General features: G+C 47.3%; 1 protein-coding gene across 1 annotated transcript in view; it reads left to right on the top strand.

The window, feature by feature from the left end:
- ntm (neurotrimin) overlaps positions 1-24518 on the top strand; it is a 585757-nt gene that overhangs the window by 376615 nt on the left and 184624 nt on the right. Inside the window, exon 2 of the mRNA XM_079247868.1 lies at positions 2183-2273. Coding sequence (XP_079103994.1) covers positions 2183-2273 — 91 coding nt within the window. The remainder of the gene's footprint in view (positions 1-2182; positions 2274-24518) is intronic.

Raw genomic sequence — 24518 nt, 5'->3', positions numbered from 1 at the left:
ATGACTTTTGGTTGCGAGGAAAACAATCATCCATCAATGTAAAGTGTAAATAAACAAACAAAACCAGATAACGGTGTTAAAGTCTGCAGACCGAAGAGAAAAACCACTAAAACCACATTTTGTTTTTTTAAAGTTATGACACCAAAAGAAAAGTTTCTGGAACATAAGAATCAGTTCTTTAGGCTGGGAGGTTTGCAGGGTCAGATCTTCCTGGATTGGACTTGCTTCCCACAGACCCCGTCAGATTGGTATCCATGGAATTTGGAGGCGGAATGAACACCTCACACACTTTGATGTGTTCTTTGAGTCGGTTCTGAGCTTTTTCTGCTGGATGCACTGCTGTCCTGCTGAGGACGGCTGCTGGAGGGAAGCCATGTGACCGCTCTGCTGGAGGACTTGGACAGCTTATAAACGTCAAGAAACATCCAGTTAGCATGTTATCCCAGCAGAACATTTAAATAAATAAATGAGGATAATGTGGTACGAATCATTCATCTGCAACTTAAACGGCTTCCTAGAAAAGTTCGCATTCTGTAGCCATATTTAAGCAACAATGCGTCTTTTAATGTGACTTTAAAAATATGAATCTAACTTGTTTTGATGGTATTACATTCCCAATGCACTTTCCCTTGTAGCAACATGGCCAGCGTAATGATACCCAGTTGCTAGCATGCAGTGTGGGATGTATAACAAAACACACAAAGCTGTAAAGCTACACATTACAAGTGTGTGTTGTCAGCCTTAAGCATGCAAGCTCCGGGCAAGCAACTGGATATCAACACACTGGCCATATTGAAGTGCAACATGGCTGATTCAGCCAAGAAACTGAAGAAGACATTCATTATCAGAAGCAAGTAAAAGAAGAAAAATAATGATAGAGATACAGATGTTGCTCTGCATCTTTCTCTTTCTTCTCTTCTCTTCCTCTGTTAATGTTTTTGTGCTGAATCAGGTCTGGTGTGTGTTAAAACTAGCAGTGTGTTGATATGTAGTTGCTAGCATGCGTTGCGTAAAGCCAAACTCGGCTGAGAAAAGTGACGCTCTAAACTGGAACACAAAGTTCTGAGCTGCTGTTTTCCAGCCTCAGGATGTTGCTAGGCAACGGTGGCTCCAGGAATGTACATAATAAATGTCACTTTGCCATCAAAACCTGCCAAAAATACTTTTCTTAAGTTCAGGAAGCTGCACAGTGTTGCTTTAACAGGCTAACTATTTGCTACATTACTCAAGATTCAACATTCAGGATCTTTGCTCCATGCCGTCGTTCAACAGTGGCTGTAAAACACACTGCAGCTGGAAAGCTTTGGCCAAGATGCACATAATAAAATGTATAAACTAAAACATGATCCTAGTTTAAAAACCAATACATATATATATATATATATATATATATATATATATATATATATATATATATATATCTACAAAATTACTTATTTAAAAAAAAAAAAACTAAAACCACAAACACAGTATGGAAGAGAAAACCTTGTTATTTTCTGAAGGTTGCTCAGCATTTAATGCAAATGTGAACTTTTTTTTTTTTTTGCTCCTACTTACCCTGCGCTGTCTCTGACGTCACCTGAAATGTCACACGAGGGAAAAAAAAAAAAAAAAACAACCGATAGAAAAAAAAACAAACAAAAAAAAAAAACTAATGCAGATCACAAACTTGGCATTTCCCTCCCTGTCCTGTAAAATGTGACTCCTGCGCGTTCTGATTGGTCGCTTTGCTCTCATGTGTCCGGCAGCCTTTAAACACACATTCAGGGATTTATGCTTTTACATTGAAAAGGAGAAAAAAAAAAAAAAAAAAAAAAAAAAAATCAGGAGAAGAGACACCTTCAGAGCTGGAGTGATATACTTTATTCTTCTTTTTATTATCTTTATTTTATTTATTTCTTAAACCAGTAAAGAGTGGATGTTCAGACAGACAGGCAGACAGAAGCCGGGTGTTCCTCTCTGCAAACCGAGACTACCTGCACAGATCTGGATTAAGACTAATGAACTGGGGGCTGAAATAATCTCCACGGGAGAGTTGAGACGTGTCATTGTCTCGCTGAGGGATTTGTTTTCCTGCCACGCGTCTGAGGACGACAGACGATGCCTTTCCGGAGATATCTGCTCGCTTTTTCCAAATGCACTCTTCTCGTCTCTCTGAGGATTTTGCTTCTTGTGCCTGCAGGGTTGCCGGTCCGCAGCCAGGGAGATTCTCAGTCTGACAACAAAGTGATGGACAACATCACGGTCCGACAAGGAGAGATGGTGTTTCTCAGGTGAGTCAGCATGCATGTCTTCCCTCCGCGGCGTGGAGCTGCTCCTGCCTCCTGCTTCCCAACTTCAGCGCAGCTTCTGCGCTTTCTGGAGGGGGGACAGAAGTGTTTCACCAGGGCATGGCTCCAGGGTTTTCTGTTTTATCATGCAAGAAGTGCCGTTAAATGGCGGGGAGGGGAGGTGGGGGGAGGATTTCCATCGGATTAGACTGAGAAACAGCAACTTCAGAGGCGATACTCCACTAATCTGCTGCAGCTGGTTACTCCACACCTCGTGCGTAATTGTTGTTTGGCGACGTGGAACTAAAGCAGGAGAATTGGAGAGGGAACAAACAAGAAGACAAAGTGTTGTTAAGTAAACTCTTTTGTCTCAGGACTGGTGGTGGTGAGAGAGAGTCTGCAGTCATTCCAGACTGAAAGGCGTGTCATCTGGACGGGAGGTTCAGGTTGTCACAGCTGACCTTTTCCCTCCTCTGTCCAAGGCTTACTGGACTCGCGCAGCTTTAGGTTGCCTTCAGGTGCAGTTGGAAAATTCCAGCGTGATCTAAACAGCAAGGAGAGCTTTAAAAATAGTAAACAAAACAAAACAAAACAAAAAACGTGTTTAAGTGCCAATAGGTGGTTAAAATGTTGCTGACATGCAGGATTTATTTGGCCTGAGTAGCATCTGTGTATCCATGTAGCCCAGCTTGGCAGCTTGTTTTGGCAAAGTTACCAGAAAGTAACTTCCAAGCATCTGTTTATTGTGTCTAAATGTGCTTTTAGCGAATTAAACGTTATAAATAATGAAGTCAATTAAGCTGACAATAAAACAGAGTAAATGTGTGAACAATGTGAAGAGTAAATGGGATCAGAGTCCTGGCCACAGCGTGTGGTTTGGTTAAACCAGGGTGGATCTGGCAGATCACTGCTCGTCTTGGTGAGCTGCAACTTCCTAAAAGTCATTTAGAAAAGTCCCTAAAGTCATAAGAGAGTTAGTCTAAAGCTCCTTTTGATGCAAGTCCTTGTAAGGAGGTTTGTTTCAGTCTCAGGAGGATCGGTTGCATCGCTTTAACAGCACAGCATGAAGGACTAAGTCACGTTCACACGAGTTTCCAGATGGGTTCAAAAGTCCGTTTACAAGCCGGCTTTCACAGACAGACTCAACAGCTTGGAAGGTGATGCTGTCGCTGGTTTGGTGTGAGACTGATGGAAGAAGACGTTTAAAACTTAAGACCCATTTTTATTCCTTGGCTTTTAACTCGGTGTGACTCTGCTTCTGGTCAGTGTGCTATATGTTGGTTTTAATTTTGGTTTTATTGGTTTATTTACCAACATAGCTGCTAGGATCTTCGGGACGCACATTTTATTTACCCTCTCCCTGAGCCGTCACCTTATCGTGGTGGAGGGGTTTGTGCGTCCCGAAGATCCTAGCAGCTATGTTGTCGGGGGCTTTATGCCCCTGGTAGGGTCACCCATGGCAAACAGGTGTCTAGGGGAGGGACCAGACCAAGCACGGCTCATAGACCCCTATGATGACGACTAACCTGGGCATGAATGTTCCCTTGCCCGAACGCGGGTTACCGGGACCCCCCTCTGGAGCCAGGCCTGGAGGTGGGGTACGAGAGCGAGCGTCTGGTGGCCGGGCCTTCGCCCATGGGGCCCGGTCGGGCTCAGCCCGAAAGGGTTACATGGGCCCCACCTCCCGTGGGCTCACCATCTGCGGGAGGAGCCGTAGGGGTCGGGTGCAATGTGAGCTGGGCGGCAGCAAGGGGCGGGGACCCTGGCGGTCCGATCCCCGGCTGCAGAAGCTGGCTCTAGGGACGTGGAACGTCACCTCTCTGGTGGGGAAGGAGCCTGAGCTTGTGCGCGAGGTTGAGCGGTTCCGACTAGATATAGTTGGACTCACCCCGACGCATGGCTTGGGCTCTGGAACCAGTACCCTCGAGAGGGGCTGGACCTTCTTCCACTCTGGAGTTGCTCATGGTGAGAGGCGCCGAGCAGGTGTGGGCATTCTCATCAGCCCCCAGCTTAGTGCCTGCACGTTGGGGTTTACCCCGGTGGATGAAAGGGTAGTTTCCCTCCGCCTCCGGGTGGGGGGACGGGTCCTGACTGTTGTCTGTGCTTATGCACCGAACGGCAGTTCAGAGTACCCACCCTTTCTGGAGTCCTTGGAGGGAGTGCTGGAGGGTGCTCCTTCTGGGGACTCCATTGTTCTGCTGGGGGACTTCAATGCTCACGTGGGCAATGACAGTGAGACCTGGAGGGGAGTGATTGGGAGGCATGGTCCCCCCCCCTCTGAACCCAAATGGTGTTTTGTTATTAGACTTCTGTGCTCGTCATGGATTGTCTATAACGAACACCATGTTCCAGCATAAGAGTGTCCATATGTACACCTGGCATCAGGATTCCCTGGGCCGCGGTTCGATGATTGACTTTGTAGTCGTATCGTCGGACCTGCGGCCACATGCCTTGGACACTCGGGTGAAGAGGGGGGCGGAGCTGTCAACTGATCACCACCTGGTGGTGAGTTGGCTCAGATGGTGGGGGAGGAAGCCGGTCAGAGCTGGCAGGCCCAAACGTGTTGTGAGGGTCTGCTGGGAACGTCTGGCTGAGTCCCCTGTCAGAGCGAGCTTCAACTCCCACCTTCAGCAGAGCTTCGAACATGTCCCGAGTGAGGCGGGGGACATTGAGTCCGAATGGGCTGTGTTCCGTGCCTCTATTGCCGAGGCGGCCAGCTGGAGCTGTGGCTGTAAGGTAGTTGGTGCCTGTCGTGGCGGTAATCCCAGGACTCGTTGGTGGACACCAGCAGTGAGGGATGCCGTCAAGCTGAAGGAGTCCTATCGAGCCTTCTTGGCCTGTGGGACTCTGGAGGCAGCTGATGGGTACCGGCGGGCTAAGCGGCATGCGGCTTCGGCTGTTGCCGAGGCAAAAATTCGGGCATGGGAGGAGTTTGGCGAGGCCATGGAGAAAGACTTCCGGACGGCTTCGAGGAGATTCTGGTCCACCATCCGGCGGCTCAGGAGGGGGAAGCAGTGCTCCATCAATACTGTGTACAGTGGAGGTGGGGAGCTGCTGACCTCAACTCGGGACGTTGTGGGTCGGTGGAGGGAATACTTCAAAGACCTCCTCAATCCTACCAACACGTCTTCCCATGAGGGAGCAGAGCTGGTGGACTCAGGGGTGGACTCTCCTATCTCTGGGGCTGAAGTCGCTGAGGTGGTCAAAAAGCTCCTTGGCGGCAAGGCCCCGGGGGTGGATGAGATCCGCCCGGAGTTCCTTAAGGCTCTGGATGCTGTGGGGCTGTCCTGGCTGACACGCCTCTGCAGCATCGCGTGGACATCGGGGGCAGTACCGCTGGATTGGCAGACTGGGGTGGTGGTCCCCCTTTTTAAGAAGGGGGACCAGAGGGTGTGTTCCAATTACAGGGGAATCACACTCCTCAGCCTCCCTGGTAAGGTCTATTCAGGGGTCCTGGAGAGGAGGGTCCGCCGGATAGTCGAATCCCGGATTGAGGAGGAGCAGTGTGGTTTTCGTCCTGGTCGCGGAACAGTGGACCAGCTCTGTACCCTCTCTGGGGTCCTGGGGGGGGCATGGGAGTTTGCCCAACCAGTCTACATGTGCTTTGTGGACCTGGAGAAGGCATTCGACCGTGTCCCCCGGGGGCTCCTGTGGGGGGTACTCCGGGAGTATGGGGTACCGGACCCCCTTGTACGAGCTGTCCGGTCCCTGTACGACAGGTGTCAGAGCTTGGTCCGCATTGCCGGTAGTAAGTCGGATCCGTTTCCGGTGAGGGTTGGACTCCGCCAAGGCTGCCCTTTATCACCGATTCTGTTCATAACTTATATGGACAGAATTTCTAGGCGCAGCCGAGGTGTTGAGGGGATCCGACTTGGTGGCCTCAGGATTGGGTCCCTGCTTTTTGCGGATGACGTGGTCCTGTTGGTTTCATCTGGTCGTGATCTCCAGCTCTCGCTTGAGCGATTCGCGGCCGAGTGTGAAGCGGCTGGGATGAGAATCAGCACCTCCAAATCTGAGACCATGGTCCTCAGCCGGAATAGGGTGGATTGCCCTCTCCGGGTCGGGGGTCAGGTCCTGCCTCAAGTGGAGGAGTTTAAATATCTCGGGGTCTTGTTCACGAGTGAGGGAAGGATGGAGTGCGAGATCGACAGACGGATCGGTGCGGCGTCTGCAGTAATGTGGACTCTGCGCCGGTCTGTCGTGGTGAAGAAGGAGCTGAGCCAGAAGGTGAAGCGCTCGATTTACCAGTCGATCTACGTTCCTACCCTCACCTATGGTCATGAGCTGTGGGTCGTGACCGAAAGAACGAGATCTCGTATACAGGCGGCTGAAATGAGTTTCCTCCGCAGGGTGGCCGGGTTCTCCCTTAGAGATAGGGTGAGGAGCTCGGTCATCCGGGAGGGGCTCAGAGTAGAGCCGCTGCTCCTTCGCATCGAGAGGAACCAGTTGAGGTGGCTCGGGCATCTGGTCAGGATGCCTCCTGGACGCCTCCCTGGTGAGGTGTTCCAGGCACGTCCCTCTGGGAGGAGACCCCGGGGAAGACCCAGGACACGCTGGAGGGATTACATCTCTCGGCTGGCCTGGGAACGCCTCGGGATCCCCCGCAGAGTTGGCAAATGTGGCTGGGGAGAGGGAAGTCTGGGCTTCCCTGCTTAGGCTGCTGCCCCCGCAACCCGACTCCGGATAAGCGGCAGAAGATGGATGGATGGATGGATGGTTTATTTACTATTTATTCATTTTTTTTTTATTATTTTCTTTGTTTTTTATTTCTTTTACTATCCATTGTTTTATTTTGTTATCTCGTAATTTTTGGCTGATGAACTGCACTCTGTTCCAACTTTGCTTGTTTTAAAGGGCTTTATGGATAAAGTTGAGTTTAGACGTGAGGATAAATCATTTTGTGATTTTCATATTTAAATCAGAAGACGATGGATCAGACGTGTTTGTTTGCAGTGCGTTTTGTAGATTAGAGTCATATTAATGAGCCATGATACATACCTGACATTTGCACATAATCCTGACCTGCTGACCTACTTCAGCACCACGGACAGCGAAACTGCTTCCCTCTGACTGCTTAATGTTTGGATCATTTCCATTATTCGTGGTTTTATAACACCATCTAGAAGCTAACCTGCTCATCTGCAGGACTTTTTTCTCCTCCAAGTTGACATGCAGTCCCAGTGTTCAGGCCTGCTCATCTTGGTTGGACTAAGGAGCCTGAAGTTGCAAAGATGTCCAACAGGCTGAGCAGCTGAAGCTGCTTCAGTGTTTGTCTTGATGCAGAGTGTAAGAATAAGCAGATCTCATCAAGCCATGTTTCATTCCCTGTCAAACAGAAACAGCACATCAGGTAGTTTCTCAGACCTTTTTCAGCCATACAGTCATTCCCAGCCGATGTTCTAGTCTTATTATTTTACATGGATACATTATTTGATTCCAGATATATTGATAATATAGTGGCTATATTTTCATGTTTATGTTTATCTTTGTTCTCTTGCATTGATGAAACTTTCAAAGGTCCCCCAGTTTTTCCCCGTTCTGGATGGTAGTAACCAGAATTTTGCCGGGATCCTGATCTATCATGGACCACCTGTTCGGAACTTCTCCTGGATTTTCAGGCCAAGCTCCCTTACCAGTTACTGTGGAGTTATGTATGTATGTATGTATGCATGTATGTGTACATACATATATATATATATATATATATATATATATATATATATATATATATATATATATGTATATATACTTTCTCACAGTGATAAAGAATCCTTCTAAACATCTATGAATCCAGATGGTGACCTGGATCGCCCCAAAGTTTAATGGAGTCTAAATCTAAATAAGACCTGTTCTCAGAAAAAAAGTTGAATAAATTAATGAAGGAATAAAAAAACAAACAAAAAAAATGAACAAATAAATAAGAAAAGTAAATAAAGATCTTTCCAGTAGTTTTTGTGTAATGTTACAAATAGATTGATGGACAAATAGATAAATATTGACTAAATCATAACCTCTGAGGGACTAAAAAGCTTATTTCATGTCGTTCTGATGCTCAACTTCTACTTTTGTCCAAAAAAGTGTCGTTGCAACTAAACTTTCCTACAACTTCAGTCCTCTTGCCCATGTTTCTATGTTCCTGCTCATAAACTCGGCATGGTTGAGCGAACTAAGGAAATGGAGTAAACTGTGGCTCCTGCCGGGTGACCTGAACGTTAACGACGGTCCAGACAACTGAACAAATGAAATGATGGACTTCCTTTCTGCAGCTTCTCTGAGTTTATAATGGCTAGTTGTGCCTTCCTTTCATTTATCCCCGACACATGCTGGAGCCCGTTCAGTAAGTAGGACAGTTGGTGCGGCCAGGCTGCCTGCCAGCCTGAGTCCAGACTGGCTTCCTTCCTGCTCCCATCCAGGACAGTTTCTAACAAGCATCACATCAACATGCACTGCAGAGTCCTGCTCAGTGTTCGCGTGTCGTCAGCTGACATCCCGAGGGAAGGAGAGGAGCACGAGTGCAGCAGGTTTCCCTTCAGCTCGATCACTTTTATGTTGTCTGAAAAAACACAGATATAGTCCTCATCTCAAACCCAAATGATTTTCACTCCATCTTGCTGTTTTTTCACAGCGAACGCTGAGTTTAGGCGCCATTAACCTGGTTTTTAGAGATGATGTCTAAATTAGACTAAGCTGTGACCTCTTAGCTGAAATGTGTGTGTGCTATGAGTACGGTGAAGAGACTGGTCATGTGACTGAACGATGCAGATGATTGGCCGAATTCGAAGCGTTGCCTTGAAGGAACTGGCAGATATTTGGATCCCAGACTGAAACTGACTTTGGTTTTATGAGGAACTCTTACATCTGAATGCAACTCCACCACAGTTCCCACATCCCACCTTCTTACAGCACGCCTTCACGGAGCAGGAAAAGCAGAGGGACAGTATCAGTGCTGCTAACTCTGACATGTTCTCACTAGATTAACTACTTTTCAGATCCATCAGCTCAATGTCGTCGTCTAAAATCAGGACAAACTCTTCAGAGTCGACGCAGGCGGAGGTCTTCCTAGCTGCCCTGCTAAATAAGCAAGCCCCTTGCACATGCTCAGTCATCCTTTAGCTGTTTAACACGGCTGTAGTCCCGAAGTTTCCAGTTCTGCTCCTCAAGGGCCACAATCCTCCAGGTTTTCCATGTATCCCTGCTCCAACACACCTGACTCTGATTTATCAGTCACAATTTTAGAACTTCATTGGTTGCTGGATTAATGTACGCCAGGTGTGTGGAACAGGAATGCATGGAAACCTGCAGGACGGCGACCTGCTGCAGACGGTCCCAGAGCATCAGACGACCATGGCAACGCAGCTGAATAAACATTATCATCACATCATCTCCCGTTTATCTGGATTCTGGTCTTATCTGAGGGGGTTTTGGTTATAAAGTTGAGTTTATATAAGAGCAGAAAGGGCTGATAAAAGACTGATAAGAGAACGTAAAAACGTGAGCACCACCACGTCGACCCGTCTGCAGGTGCTCTGGGGGCCGATTCCCTGCTTAAACATCGCGATGGAGCACATGCCGATCAAACTGTGATTCAATAATTAGCAAAAATGATTATTTTTCACTATGACCTAATGACAGAAACACAATAAATACAAACACTGTAACTATCGGCAGGAAGCTGAAAGTTGTGCATGCCACCTGACGGACCAGACAGACAAACGGTAAATTACAGAGCTAGCAGGAAGCTAGCACCTAGAGATATTTACTCATCAGACAAGGCCTGGACAGGACTTCCACCATATGTAAGCTGTTTAAAGCCACAATAAAATCTAATAACGCTGCAAACATGACGGCAGCTCCGTTTCCTAACCACTGCTGGAACATTCTTCCTGTAGATTACATAGAAAGATTTAAAGACAAACAATATGTGTTGGATTCATTTTTGGTTCAACATAAATAGTGGAGATAGGTTTAAGTTGCTTGAATTAGTTGTACTTTATGGAGAATAAAGTAGTAGTAGTAAGATAGACATGAACAGAGAAAAAAACCCTCCAAGGGGAAAAAAGATGTTTTGTTAATCATAAAATCTAACGTGATGCCCGTACGGTGCCAACATGGCCACGCTGGAAGCTTCAGCACGTCACACTGCAGGCAGGGAGAGTCTATTTCCTGGTTAACTTCTCTAAAACAATTTAAAACCTGCAGATTGGTAGATAAATGTTGGAGGCAGCCATTTAAACATCACTGTGTTTGCTCTCCATGTTTCTTACAAACTTCGACAGCCTTCTAGTTCTGTAAAGGATGCAGAGTCTTTATGTGCCGGAGTTCAGTCTTAATCTGAGGGTTGAAGGATTTCTGACATGTAATTTTTAGTTTCTCTGCATTAAGTACATGTGATACAAATGTAGTTTTTCATACCGGTCAGGGAAAACCCATCTTGTCCATCTGTGGTTGATAGTAGGCAGTTCAGTGCAAGGTCATGCAGGCCCCTGCAGGCCCTGCAGGCCCTGCCGGAGCAGCAGGTAAATCTCACAAAAACTGGCTGTTTGAATGCTGCAGTGGAAGCACACAGCTTGTGTACTTTACGGAAAAGCTGTTCCTTTTCCTTTTTTTTTTTTTGTTTATGATCTGTGTTCATTTAGGTGTGACATTCGGTAATATTTTTAATGTAATTAAAACTTAGATTTAGTCTGCACTGAATGATTTTTTTTTCACTTTCGTACGACTGAGACACCCAGCAGAAGTGTAGCTAACTGAGGCTTTATGCTAATGCTAAATCAGGTTACCAGCAGGCCTGAGTCCATAAATCCAGATGATTCTGTTGCCTTTTATTTTGCCTCTACATTGTGTTGCTATAAAAAGCTGTTCTTAGAGACTCACACTGGGGGGCTGCATTGGGATTTGGATGTAGTCCCGCAGGACGTGTGTCATGGAAATGTGTGGCAACTACCAGAAGTCCAGTGGGAGCAGGATAAAAAAAAAAAAAAAAAAACAGTCCCGTGCTGGTGATAGAATGCAGCACAAATATTTGCAGCTCGGCAGACGGAGCAGATACACATCTGAATAAATCGTTTAGAGTCAACAGGAGGTGCAGAGGAGCAGCAAAGGGACTCTGCAGGATAATCACAGTTATTCACACCTATGTGGTGGATTGTGTGCTAAACGTAAAGTTTATAGGAGTCTACATGCTTCTATAGAGACAGACTGGTTGTGTGTAGATGTAGAAACCATGGCTCCACCCTGAACATGCCAAAACTGGAAGATTTCTTCGATCTGAAGTGACCTCTGACTGGTAGCTTAGTGGTTTCTGCTGCCATGGCTGACATTCTGGTGGAAACATGAGCCCCATCGGTGAAAGTGTCACTGCAGGGTCTGCAGGGGTCAGAATATGTCGACTCATCAGACTTTTCTAGTAAATTTGGCTGGAACACCAAACTGAAGTGGCAGGGAAGCAAACAGGCATGTGGATGTCAGCGTCAGGTTCCATCATGGCGGTCTTCTTTTCCACATCGCAGGCATCACGACGCCCTGCGTCATCCCTGGGTCATCACGACGCCCTGCGTCATCCCTGCGTCATCACGACGCCCTGCGTCATCCCTGCGTCATCACGTCATCCCTGCGTCATCCCTGCGTCATCACGACGCCCTGCGTCATCCCTGGGTCATCACGACGCCCTGCGTCATCCCTGCGTCATCACGACGCCCTGCGTCATCCCTGGGTCATCACGACGCCCTGCGTCATCCCTGCGTCATCACGACGCCCTGCGTCATCCCTGCGTCATCACGACGCCCTGCATCATCACGACGCCCTGCGTCATCACGACGCCCTGCATCATCACGACGCCCTGCATCATCCCTGGGTCATCACGACGCCCTGCATCATCCCTGCGTCATCACGACGCCCTGCGTCATCCCTGCGTCCTCACGACGCCCTGCGTCATCCCTGCGTCCTCACGACGCCCTGCGTCATCCCTGCGTCCTCACGACGCCCTGCGTCATCCCTGGGTCATCACGACGCCCTGCGTCATCCCTGCGTCCTCACGACGCCCTGCGTCATCCCTGCGTCATCACGACGCCCTGCGTCATCCCTGCGTCATCACGACGCCCTGCGTCATCCCTGCGTCCTCACGACGCCCTGCGTCATCCCTGCGTCCTCACGACGCCCTGCGTCATCCCTGGGTCATCACGACGCCCTGCGTCATCCCTGCGTCATCACGACGCCCTGCGTCATCCCTGCGTCATCACGACGCCCTGCGTCATCCCTGCGTCATCACGACGCCCTGCATCATCCCTGCGTCATCACGACGCCCTGCGTCATCCCTGGGTCATCACGACGCCCTGCGTCATCCCTGCGTCATCACGACGCCCTGCGTCATCCCTGGGTCATCACGACGCCCTGCGTCATCCCTGCGTCATCACGACGCCCTGCATCATCCCTGCGTCATCACGACGCCCTGCATCATCCCTGCATCATCACGACGCCCTGCGTCATCCCTGCGTCATCACGACGCCCTGCGTCATCCCTGCGTCATCACGTCATCCCTGCGTCATCACGACGCCCAGCGTCATCACGACGCCCTGCGTCATCCCTGCGTCATCACGTCATCCCTGCGTCATCACGTCATCCCTGCGTCATCACGTCATCCCTGCGTCATCACGTCATCCCTGCGTCATCACGTCATCCCTGCGTCATCACGACGCCCTGCGTCATCCCTGCGTCATCACGACGCCCTGCGTCATCCCTGCATCATCACGACGCCCTGTGTCATCCCTGCGTTCTCACGACGCCCTGCGTCATCCCTGGGTCATCACGACGCCCTGCGTCATCACGTCATCCCTGCGTCATCACGTCATCCCTGCGTCATCACGTCATCCCTGCGTCATCACGTCATCCCTGCGTCATCCCTGCGTCATCACGACGCCCAGCGTCATCACGACGCCCTGCGTCATCCCTGCGTCATCACGTCATCCCTGCGTCATCCCTGCGTCATCACGACGCCCTGCGTCATCCCTGCATCATCACGACGCCCTGCGTCATCCCTGCATCATCACGACGCCCTGCGTCATCACGACGCCCTGTGTCATCCCTGCGTTCTCACGACGCCCTGCGTCATCCCTGGGTCATCACGACGCCCTGCGTCATCCCTGGGTCATCACGACGCCCTGCGTCATCCCTGCGTCATCACGACGCCCTGCATCATCCCTGCGTCATCACGACGCCCTGGGTCATCACGACGCCCTGCGTCATCACGACGCCCTGCGTCATCCCTGCGTCATCACGTCATCCCTGCGTCATCCCTGCGTCATCACGACGCCCAGCGTCATCACGACGCCCTGCGTCATCCCTGCGTCATCACGACGCCCAGCGTCATCACGACGCCCTGCGTCATCCCTGCGTCATCCCTGCGTCATCACGACGCCCTGCGTCATCCCTGCATCATCACGACGCCCTGCGTCATCCCTGCATCATCACGACGCCCTGCGTCATCCCTGCGTCATCACGACGCCCTGCGTCATCCCTGCGTCATCACGACGCCCTGCGTCATCCCTGCGTCATCACGACGCCCTGCGTCATCCCTGCATCATCACGACGCCCTGCGTCATCCCTGCGTCATCCCTGCGTCATCACGACGCCCAGCGTCATCACGACGCCCAGCATCATCACGACGCCCTGCGTCATCCCTGCGTCATCACGTCATCCCTGCGTCATCACGTCATCCCTGCGTCATCACGACGCCCTGCGTCATCCCTGCGTCATCACGACGCCCTGCGTCATCCCTGCATCATCACGACGCCCTGCGTCATCCCTGCGTCATCACGTCATCCCTGCGTCATCCCTGCATCATCACGACGCCCTGCGTCATCCCTGCGTCATCCCTGCGTCATCACGTCATCCCTGCGTCATCCCTGCGTCATCACGACGCCCTGCGTCATCCCTGCATCATCACGACGCCCTGCGTCATCCCTGCGTCATCCCTGCATCATCACGACGCCCTGCGTCATCCCTGCGTCATCCCTGCGTCATCACGTCATCCCTGCGTCATCCCTGCGTCATCAGGACGCCCTGCGTCATCCCTGCATCATCACGACGCCCTGCATCATCCCTGCGTCATCCCTGCGTCATCACGACGCCCTGCGTCATCCCTGCGTCATCACGACGCCCTGCGTCATCACGACGCCCTGCGTCATGCCTGCGTCATCACGACGCCCTGCGTCATCACGACGCCCTGCGTCATGCCTGCGTCATCCCTGCGTCATCCCTGCGTCATCACGACGCCCTGTGTCATCCCTGCGTCATCCCTGCGTCATCCCTGCGTCATCACGACGCCCTGCGTCATCCCTGCGTCATCCCGACGCCCTGCGTCATCCCTGCGTCATCCCGACGCCCTGCGTCATCCCTGCGTCATCCCTGCGTCATCCCGACGCCCTGCGTCATCCCTGCGTCATCCCTGCGTCATCCCGACGCCCTGCGTCATCCCTGCGTCATCACGACGCCCTGCGTCATCCCTGCGTCATCACGACGCCCTGCGTCATCAGGAACAAGTCACATCCAAACGACAGGATGGTCAGGCTGCTGAAACCGAGAAACTTACAAGGTTTTGTCCACAGAACATCCAGATACGTCAACACACACACATTTCATGGAAATGGAAAACACTCAGCTGCTCAGTCTGCAGGGTTGTTGCTATGGAGATGACCCTGGTCGGGGTGGTTTGTGGGGTCATGCACTGCAGCCCAGGCTGTGGTTCTCTGTGAAGCGGCTCCTGGTGCGACAATGTTTCTGCTCCTCTGCATCAAGCCAGATGTGTAAATTCAGATGATAATCTCTAGTCATATTTTCATATCAATGTTCCAGTTAAAGAGGCAGAAAGTCAGAGTTTATGTTTGTGAAGGGGGGGGGGGGGGGGGGGGGGCGGTTTGGTATGTGCACTGTGTGGGTGAAAGAGAGAGGATGATTAGAAGTGTGTGTTACTGAATGTTTGATACTTGAGTGGGTGAACGTTGGTATCAACCTGCTGCCGAGATTTAGACAGGAGGGGCTCTATGTCTATTTAGCCTGCGTGCGTGTGTGTGTGTGTGTGTGTGTGTGTGTCTCTGTGTGTGTGTGTGCGTGCGTGCGCTTTGGTTTGCTTTTGTGGTAAACTTTAGTGTGTGACTACTTGTATTTTAAGATGCACAAACAGATTTTTGTAATTATGAGAAGCACTTTATGGAATAAAGTTCGATTTGGTTTCGTTTCCAACATTTAACTCTGATCTCATTTCCTCACTGAGCTGCTGCATATCTCTACTTTATTCTTCTTTCTTTGCTAAACTTTAGTTTTAATATCCAGCTTTTGCATTTTTCTTTGCTTTTCTTTCTGCTTCTTTCACTGTTTTTTTTCTGCCAGTGAGAAAAATGAACCCTTGAAGCTAAATGCTGAATTAGCTTCTGCATTTTCAGATCCTTTAAACTTCTTTCTGCTTCTTCCTCTCAGGTTGTTTTTTTCTCTGTTTAACAAGAAGCTGCCTGATCGCTGTAAATGTAGGGACAGAAGTTCAATGCACAGATGCTGAATGTAACCAACATATTTGTTGACTTTTCTTAATATGTCCTTCTCCATATTCATACGATTGGGTGAATTATGCTTCCCATGTCTTCCGCCCGGCACTTGTAGCTCCAGCACCATGTCAACCTGTAGCTCCGACGGCACTCTGCTCCACATGAGCCTGACAAAAACTGGACTCAATCATAGGTGACTTTTATTTTTTTTCCGTTTTCAACACGTCGCATACTCAACTGGACCAGGAAAGAGACGAAATGTCTCCGGAGACGTGGATAAATGAAAGCGCCGGCGGATGGCTGACATCCCCTGAGACGCTTATCTACCTGCGCAGGCCGTGCTGGTCTTCCAGCCACACCATGTTAACATTTATTCATTTCTCTCTGTGCTGCCTGATCATCCATCTGGCGTTCAGGATAAACGTGTCATGTCAAGGCTTTGTTCCCAACAGCGAGATGCTTATTTACGCCTTGATATTCAGCTCCGCTTGCAGAAATGTTTGCTCAGTACGTTTCTGAATTACATGTTGCTTTTGGCGTGATATCGGGGCAGAAGGCATTACTGTCAGCACGGCTTTTTATCCACTCCTCACCTCTCCTTTAAACGTCTCTCTTTCCACGCAGGGCGTTCTTTCCACTCCTCCTATGCCCGAACCATGACAGGAAAGCTGATCATTTCACTCCACTCCAGGGAACGATGCTCGCAGTAATTCCACTTTATTTCACCCCTGCATTGTCATTTCCACCCATTGTGTTTTCAGTGTTAACAAGCCAGAAAAAAGCTTTTCACCATCAAAATAACGAGACTATGATTGTTGAACGGCGGCAAAACAAGATTACTGTACAATTTCATCAGCCCATTTAATTTTAGCCTGTTTTAATTGACTTGCATCTAGAAGCAGTTTCTCTTTTAATTAAGCACCAGAAGATGGCTCTTTAAACTTCCCACTGTCAGTTTATCAAAATGGGCCCAAAATAAGCCTGTGATGTCAGTAAAATGAGCAGAAGCGTGCACAGCCTGTATGTGACGATTTCGTCTTTCAGTTGTCTGTATGAGTAGATGTTAAGATGAAATGCGGATTTCACTATGAGTTACGTGTAGAAATGCTTTTTGATCACTTCTTAGCTTTTATTCTTCCCTGTACGATTAGAGAACTTGTCAGATGAAACATTTAAATCATAAAATATGCAGGTTTGTTTCTATGACGCACACAAAATGCTGCACGGTTTAAAAAATACTGACATTTAAAGGCCAAGGCAAAACCCAGACTGAGCTTCTGATGTGTAGCTGCAGCCCTTTCCACATTTATATGGTCACCACGGTGGAGGTTCCGTCACTTGTAGACATGCATCTGGTTCAGGGAACCTTCAGAAGCAACGGCGAGGGGGACAGCAATGCCAAAACCAGCGAAAGCACAACATGCCCCCCCAAAAACATAAAGACGAGCCCCCAATTGTTACGATCAACTGCAAAGACCATAACAAAATAAACGAAGAAGAGGAATACAGAATACAAAAATATATTTATTAATTAAACCAAAATCCAACCCAAAACGCCAGTCCCAAACTCCTGTGGACCGGGCCGCGCCCAGGGAGAAGCAGATCTTAAATCGCCGACTGGAGATCCTGGCCAGCTGTCACTAATCAGCCATTAACTCCACCTGCAACAACACATAATTAGAAATCAAAGCAAACTAAAAAAAAACACAACGACCCAACAAACCATGGGTCGTCACAGACCTCAGACCTCTAACTGGAACATGCTCGGTCAGAAACTCACACAAATACAAAGGAACCAAGCCAATCAGAGCCTTGATGGCTCGTAGGAGCATCTAAAGCTCTGTGTGTGATGGTATGTGGAGGTGTGGAGACCCCGTTGCAGGACAGAGAGGCAGGAGGCAGACCAGATGCAGGAGCGAGGTTTAATCTTTAAAGTGGAACTATTATGTGCATTTCAGGCTAATTTATTTTTATTTCTGAGACCAGAAGGGCTGGGATTGATCGAGGCTGTCAGATCAGCCTGTGGACAAAACGAGTGGATTGAGACTCTTCCGCATTAAGCCCCGCCTCCCGCCACTGCGCTACATCGGGAGCGCGCACCGCACCTGCTTTCACCGTCATTGTAACATCTCATAAACAGAAGGATTAGGCTCATATGAACTCAAAATACAATGTCAACACATAGCATACAGCCCTACATGTTGGAACCTGAATCAGACCCTGAAAACGAAGTGGAAAACAGCAACCCACAGCAACGAATGCAGCAGGATGTCTCTCTTTGGTAAACTCACCAGCCATCGTTGGAAATAACTTTATCCCACGTTTTCCACCCGCCTGATGTATTTGTACATGCCCTTGTTAACCAGGAGAAGGTAACCAATCACCGAACCTTATCCCCCGGGACGTCACAAGGATTTCCAAGTAGAAAAAACTCTCTAAAACTACGCATTTTTTGTTGCCACGGAAACCGAACGGGAGCGTGCTGGAACTCAAACTCAAACTCAAACATGCGTTTAGGTGATAAAAAACAGTGCCGTTCACATGTCTGATGAGGATTCAACACTGTAACACTGTAGAAAGCTCAGAAAACTCCAAATACCATCATAGCATCCCTTTAAACAAAGACAAACAGGGAACTGCTAACACAATGAACCAGCCACTGGGAACATACACCAAGGAGTGTAAATACTTGAAGGGAACAACGAGGAACTGGAGGAAATGAACTGGAATATCAAAACCAGGTGAGCTCATTAACAGGAAGCAACAACACACAGAGGAAGTAGACTACAAAATAAAACAGGAAACCAGCGACTAAAGAGACGAGACGAACATCCCATCATGACACTGTGGGGTAATAATGACCTGTTGGGATGGGAGATGTGCGGCGTTGAAGCTTTGGAAGCTGGAGGTTCTTCTGGTACGTCTCTTAGAGAAGACCGAGACGTAGGGGATGTTGTAGGCTGGATCGGTGTCTCTGCTTTTTGTCCCATTCCTTTAGTCAGTCATCTTTTGTGTCGCACCGGTGATGGTTGTCAGCGCATGTGCCATGTCTTCCACAGTTTCAGCTCATGTCATGTGTTTTTAGCCGTGACTCTTACCTGTGAGGCGTTGAAGTGTTGACGACGTCTATGCTGTTGTAAACGAAAGTCCCTTATGTGATGTCATGGTATTTTTTCATCGCAGACAGAGACGTTTCCAACCCTAGAACTCCGGTTATGTATGTCCACATTCTAACGCCGTGTTCACAAATCTTCACTTTGGTCAGAGGTTTTTAAAAGAATCCTTTTTGATTGCATACGTCTGTGTTTTTGTGTGGATGACAGGCCGAATCAGAGATTAGATCTTAAAATATATCACAGATACCTGCTAGGTGTGGACAAGGCCTCAGCCAGACTCAACGTTCTTTGTGAAAAGGATTCTTCCTTCCATAAAACTAAGCGTGACCAAGTCAGATCTCACCAGGCCTCTGCAGATGCAGGAATTCAGCAATTTAATGAATCTGTTGGAAAAGCCATGCATCTAAAAGTTGCAGGTTAGTGGAAATCAAGTACTGGACATGGGCACCCCTGCAGGCATTTCATATTAGTGTGGGTGGGGTTGGTGGAACAAAGTACAGAGGACAGCACACGCTGTACTTTTAACTCCTCTGGACAATCTATGGTACCGTGATTATAATGTCCATCCAAATATCAGGACTAAGAAGCGGAACAGCAGATTATGGCATCAGAATGAAAACCTGGGAGCTTTCAACACTGTGGGTGAATGGTGTATTTTAGAGGGCCCCTCCATAAATACACTTCATGGAGTGAAAGGACTGCATTCACGTGATGCTTCTCTGGTCTTTTTGGCATATTCACGCGCACAGCACTTTGTCTATGCAGTCACTTAATCTCCACCATTCACACACCAATCAGAGGAAGAGTGGAGTCCAGTGTCTTTTCCCCTCAGCATGTGGAATGGGGAAGCCAGGGATCAGACTGTCTCATTACAAGCACTCTGTCGCTGGGCTATGACAGCCTGTAAGGAGTTTATTATGACTCATTGGTATGCTTCCCTCAGCTTTGGCAAACGACTGTAGAGTTCTGGACAAAAGTACAGCAGACACTGAGGTGGTGAAGTTATAGCTTCCTCACTTCGTGCCCCTCCAGAGGAGATGAGGTGGGAGCATGACTTGAAAAGAAATCCATCTTTAATGTAAACTGGTGCTTCTTTCCTGTTTGGGATTCCTGTTTCTGTTATTCTGACCATCAACCATGGCTTTATGCTGCAGTAGCAAAACACTTTATTCTCTCAGCTGCTGAATTATATTCATTTCTCTTTTTTCCGTTTTTTCATGGCCAGCCAGTCGAAAGACTTTTTATAGAACATAGATCAATTTCCAAACTACATGTAAAATAAAAACTTTCTAAAGTTGGTATTTTGTGCATTTTGCTGTTTGGACTGCACACTTAAACTCTCCCTCTGTGTCTACAAGCAAACTCAATCAGAAAGAAACATTCTCATTGTTGGTGACTTTGGGATTTTATGTGGCCATATAGAGCGCAGCCAGCATGTTTATGTGAGGCTCATAAGATCCACGTATGCTGGACGCAGTCAATGGACACTGGCCACTAGTGACTGAGCTGCGTTAACAACTGCAGCGACGTAAAAGATGCATGGAAGTATGTAGGCAGCAACGTATAACAACCTTTTAAATGGACCTCCACATTTACATACATACAAGACCAGAAGTGGGCTTATATAGGGTTAACTTTAGGCTGCAGATAGGGGTCCCATGTGGTTTTGTCGACAGTTTCCATTGTGGTGTCATCTGTTTTCGCCTGTTAAATGTTAAGTTAGTTCGGACTGCATTTCAGCTGGTGCCCAAATTGGGGCCCATTTATCCAGCCTACATGTGCTTCCCATGCCCAGGTAGCTCACCTACATCCCTTATGGGGCTCATACAGCCAGACCCCATGGGATTCACCTAAGGGTCCCATCTATCTGAAACTGCAAGGGACTTTCAAAATTTGCCCATTTCAGGCACATGTTCTCTCAGTACCCATATACCCAGAATGTACCCCATTACGGCCCCTGTGGACATGCTGGCTGGGTAGCCACGGTTTTATTTTGGCAATGAGGGTCCTTATCCAATCCCACTTTTCCTGGAAACAGGAACTATGAAAAACTATGAATGAACATAGTGGAATTATAAATGTTTGGGCTTGTTTGTACTGAACTCTTCTCAATACAAAACTGTTTTAGAGTTAAATGTGAGGCCGTGTGTCTGACAGCGAAAGCTTGGCTGAAACTGGGTCTTGCAACGGGGCGATGATCCCAAACACAGCAGCAGATCTATGAGTAGATGAATAAAAACAGAAAATAATGAAGGCTTTGTGATGGCCCAGTTAAAGTCCAGACCTCAACCCATCAGGAATGCTGTGGAGGGGCCATAAGGGAGGAATTTATGATGATCTCAAACTGTAATGAACTGGAGCAAAGTTGTAAACAAGAGTCAGCCAAAATTCTTCCACAACAATGTTAGAGATTCATAACATCAAACAGAACTTAGTCACTTCCCACTTATTTTGTGAAAAAATCCTTTAAAAAAAAAAAAAAAAAAAAAAAAAAGAGATAGTCATCTTGCTTTCAGCCATATAGGCGTCTTTCTCTTCTTCTGTGGTCTGAGCAGGACCAGGACTTTGTTCTCTGCAGTCCCTGCTACCTGTCATCTGCAGAGTTCTGCATGTGGATGCAACACTTTCCCTTCACGGCCTTCATTTGGTGAAACGTTGATTTATTTTGGAAGTATTTCCTCCTGGTTTTGTCGTGCGCTCATGCGTTAAAAGAACTGAAAGTTGGAAAAGCCTGATAAAAATGTGAAATCCAACAGCTAACCTCGACGAAGCTTAAACTGTCAGGTCACGGCAGGTTCTGCAATCAGATTTCAGTCACAAATGTTAATTAATAGAAGCGAAGAGGAGTCATGTGGGGTTGGATTTCAGGACTTTAACTCATGGAGATGCTCTGGGAAACAGCTTGGCCTACATTCACAATCTCTCTGAATTACTGATGAGAATAATCTCCATCTCCAGCGGATTAAAGAGGGAGGACTTGCTGAACTGTGAAACAGCAGCAGTTCATCTTTTGTTATTTCTTGGAGATATGTTTTTCTCTCTCTCTTTCCCTTCGTACATTGGTCCTGCCTTGAAGTGATTTAATTCAAACTTGAACGCTGTCCTGGAAATGACAAAGCCTCTGTAATGAAGTGTGACTGATTTGACAAGTGCCTCTGTGTTAACATTCATGGCTATTTGGGAATGTGGAGACAAGTACTGGGCAGGTTGATTGTCGAGATGTATTTTTATAACCATTCTGCAGCAATTTGACGCTTCTCCGTACCAATTTTCTGAAGTTGTAAACCTTTTGCAGAGGGCTATTTTAGTCATTTCAGACAGACTTAGACACCTAATCACAAACGATATTCCACTTAAAAGCAGGTCAGTTCCATCATCTGAAGCTTCTGCAGCCACTCTGAAGCACCACCCGCCCCAATAGCGCCATATTTGATTGGATGATATTCCAGAATATTAACATCATGTTTGTATGTATGTTTTCCTTTGTGATTGCAGAAGTGAACATAACTATTTTGTTATTTTATTAGCGTGACATTAGGTTGACCTCTGTTCAGGAAGCAGCATGGAATATGTGGAGAACAGCACTCGCTAAGCAGCAACCCATCACGGTTCAAACCCAAAGCAGTGAAACTGGGAACAAAAAGATGAGAACAGAACTGTCCACATATCAGAGAGCTTCTGCTAATTCCTCCACACAAACAAGTTGCCACATGGAAGCAGAGCCTCCGCTGATTACGGAGATGTGTGTGTCGTCACTGTGAGATAAAAAATCTGGCAGCCAGGAGCCAGAATCAGAAATCAAGTAATAATTTAGCTGTTGTTGGGTGAAAACTTTGATTCCAGCTCTAAAATACTCTGCTAGTTTGTTCTCCTATGACTCTGCCTTTGTTTGAAATAAATCATAAAAATACTGCTAGTTTCCATGGAGATGAAGTGTGAGATATTACCTTTGGGTTGAATGTCTGAATGCTGTTTCTGAGGTTCATTTAGAGACGATTGCTTGACTCCACTGAACCTGATGATTAATAAAGGTGTTGATGAACACTGGCTGAATTGTTCCTGATATTTTTACCTTCATTACTTGGCAACGCCTTCTTGAAAACACCTGTAAAACTGTTCAGGTTTGCACAGCCCCTCCTCAGACATCACTCATTTCTGCCTTCTATTCTCTGGTTTTCACTGCAGGTCATGTGGTTTTTGACTGAATTTATTTCGACACAATAACACATCCATTGATTGTGACATTTCCATTGTAATCTCACATGTCTCAGCTTTCTTTTGAGACCAAGATCATACATGCAGCTCTAGTAGTTGTGAAGATATCCCTTGTTTGTTTTGGACAAGTCATTTCGGACGAGAGGCAGAAACAACGATCCTCATTAAGACGAGGTAAATATTCTGTTATTATCTTTGGAGTAATTAAACCACCAATATAACACATTCTATGTATACATCTCCATATATGGATGGATTAAACTAATACAACTTCAGTGTGTTATTGCAGTGTAAACAGTGTAGTTGTATGACTAGCCCAAGGGCAGCACCAAATGTGGTTTAGCTGCAGCATCTTGTTGACTTAAGCAGGGCTCCAGCGCTATCTGAGTGAAGATGGATGGGAGAGAGTTGGAGTGCTCGGGATTATGTACTTAGAAGATGAAGAAGGAAAAAAGAGAGAAACAAAATCCACCTTCTCTTTAGTGCCAATACATCAAACTGCAGGGCTGTGCTCATGCACACCTACACGGACAGCCGTGCTTTCTGCCAAAACAGGGATTAGTTATGGATATACCGCTCAAATGCTTTGGTGGGCTTCTGCTCAGTCCCCAACGCTGCCAGCTAATCAGCAACTACAATAACACAATATTTACATGATCATTTTCATTTCAATACCACACATCATTTCAAACTTTTCATGTTTTCCATTTATTTATTTGGACATATGTGTTATATTATGGTATATTTTATATTTTAAATTATTTTTTTTATTGTAATACTGTTTAAGTTCTTAGATTCTGTCAAGCATAATCAACATTATTCACATTCTCCTCATTTCAGGTGAGTTAGATCCATTACTGTCTGTCTCATTTGATGTTTATGCGTGTTTATATTTAATGAAACATGTTTTATACCCTAAAAAGTACATTTTCTCTTCTGTGTTTAAAGGGGTGCTATAATGGTATTTGCAGTTTTCTGAGCCTTCTACAGAGTTAGTTTTGAATCCTCATCAGAGGATTCAAAACTAACGGCACTGTTTTTGTGAACGGCACTGTTTTTGTGAACGGCACTGTTTTTTAATCACCCTAACGCATGTTTGAGTTTGAGTTTGAGTTCCAGCACACTCTCTGTTCGGTTTCCATGGCAACGAAAAACGTGTCGTTTTAGAGAATTTTTGAAATGCTCACAAAATGACCCATCAGGGTCATGGTCTTTACAAGCTGCGTTTCCATTACATTTTAAGTGCTATTGTAAGTTTCTACAAAAATACGGTTGTGAATTGCAGGTGTTTCCACTGAACAGTAAATAGCTCATAGGACTCAGTTCTTGTAAAATCTCGTCCAGTTGGTGAGATTTGACGAGATTTGAGGCTTATGCAAGGT

The sequence above is a fragment of the Telmatherina bonti genome (genome assembly GCF_933228915.1).
Source record: "Telmatherina bonti genome assembly, chromosome: 10".
Classification (NCBI taxonomy): Eukaryota; Metazoa; Chordata; class Actinopteri; order Atheriniformes; family Telmatherinidae; genus Telmatherina; species Telmatherina bonti.
The sequence above is the reverse complement of the archived record's forward strand: the minus strand, read 5'-3'. Positions and strand labels throughout refer to the sequence as shown.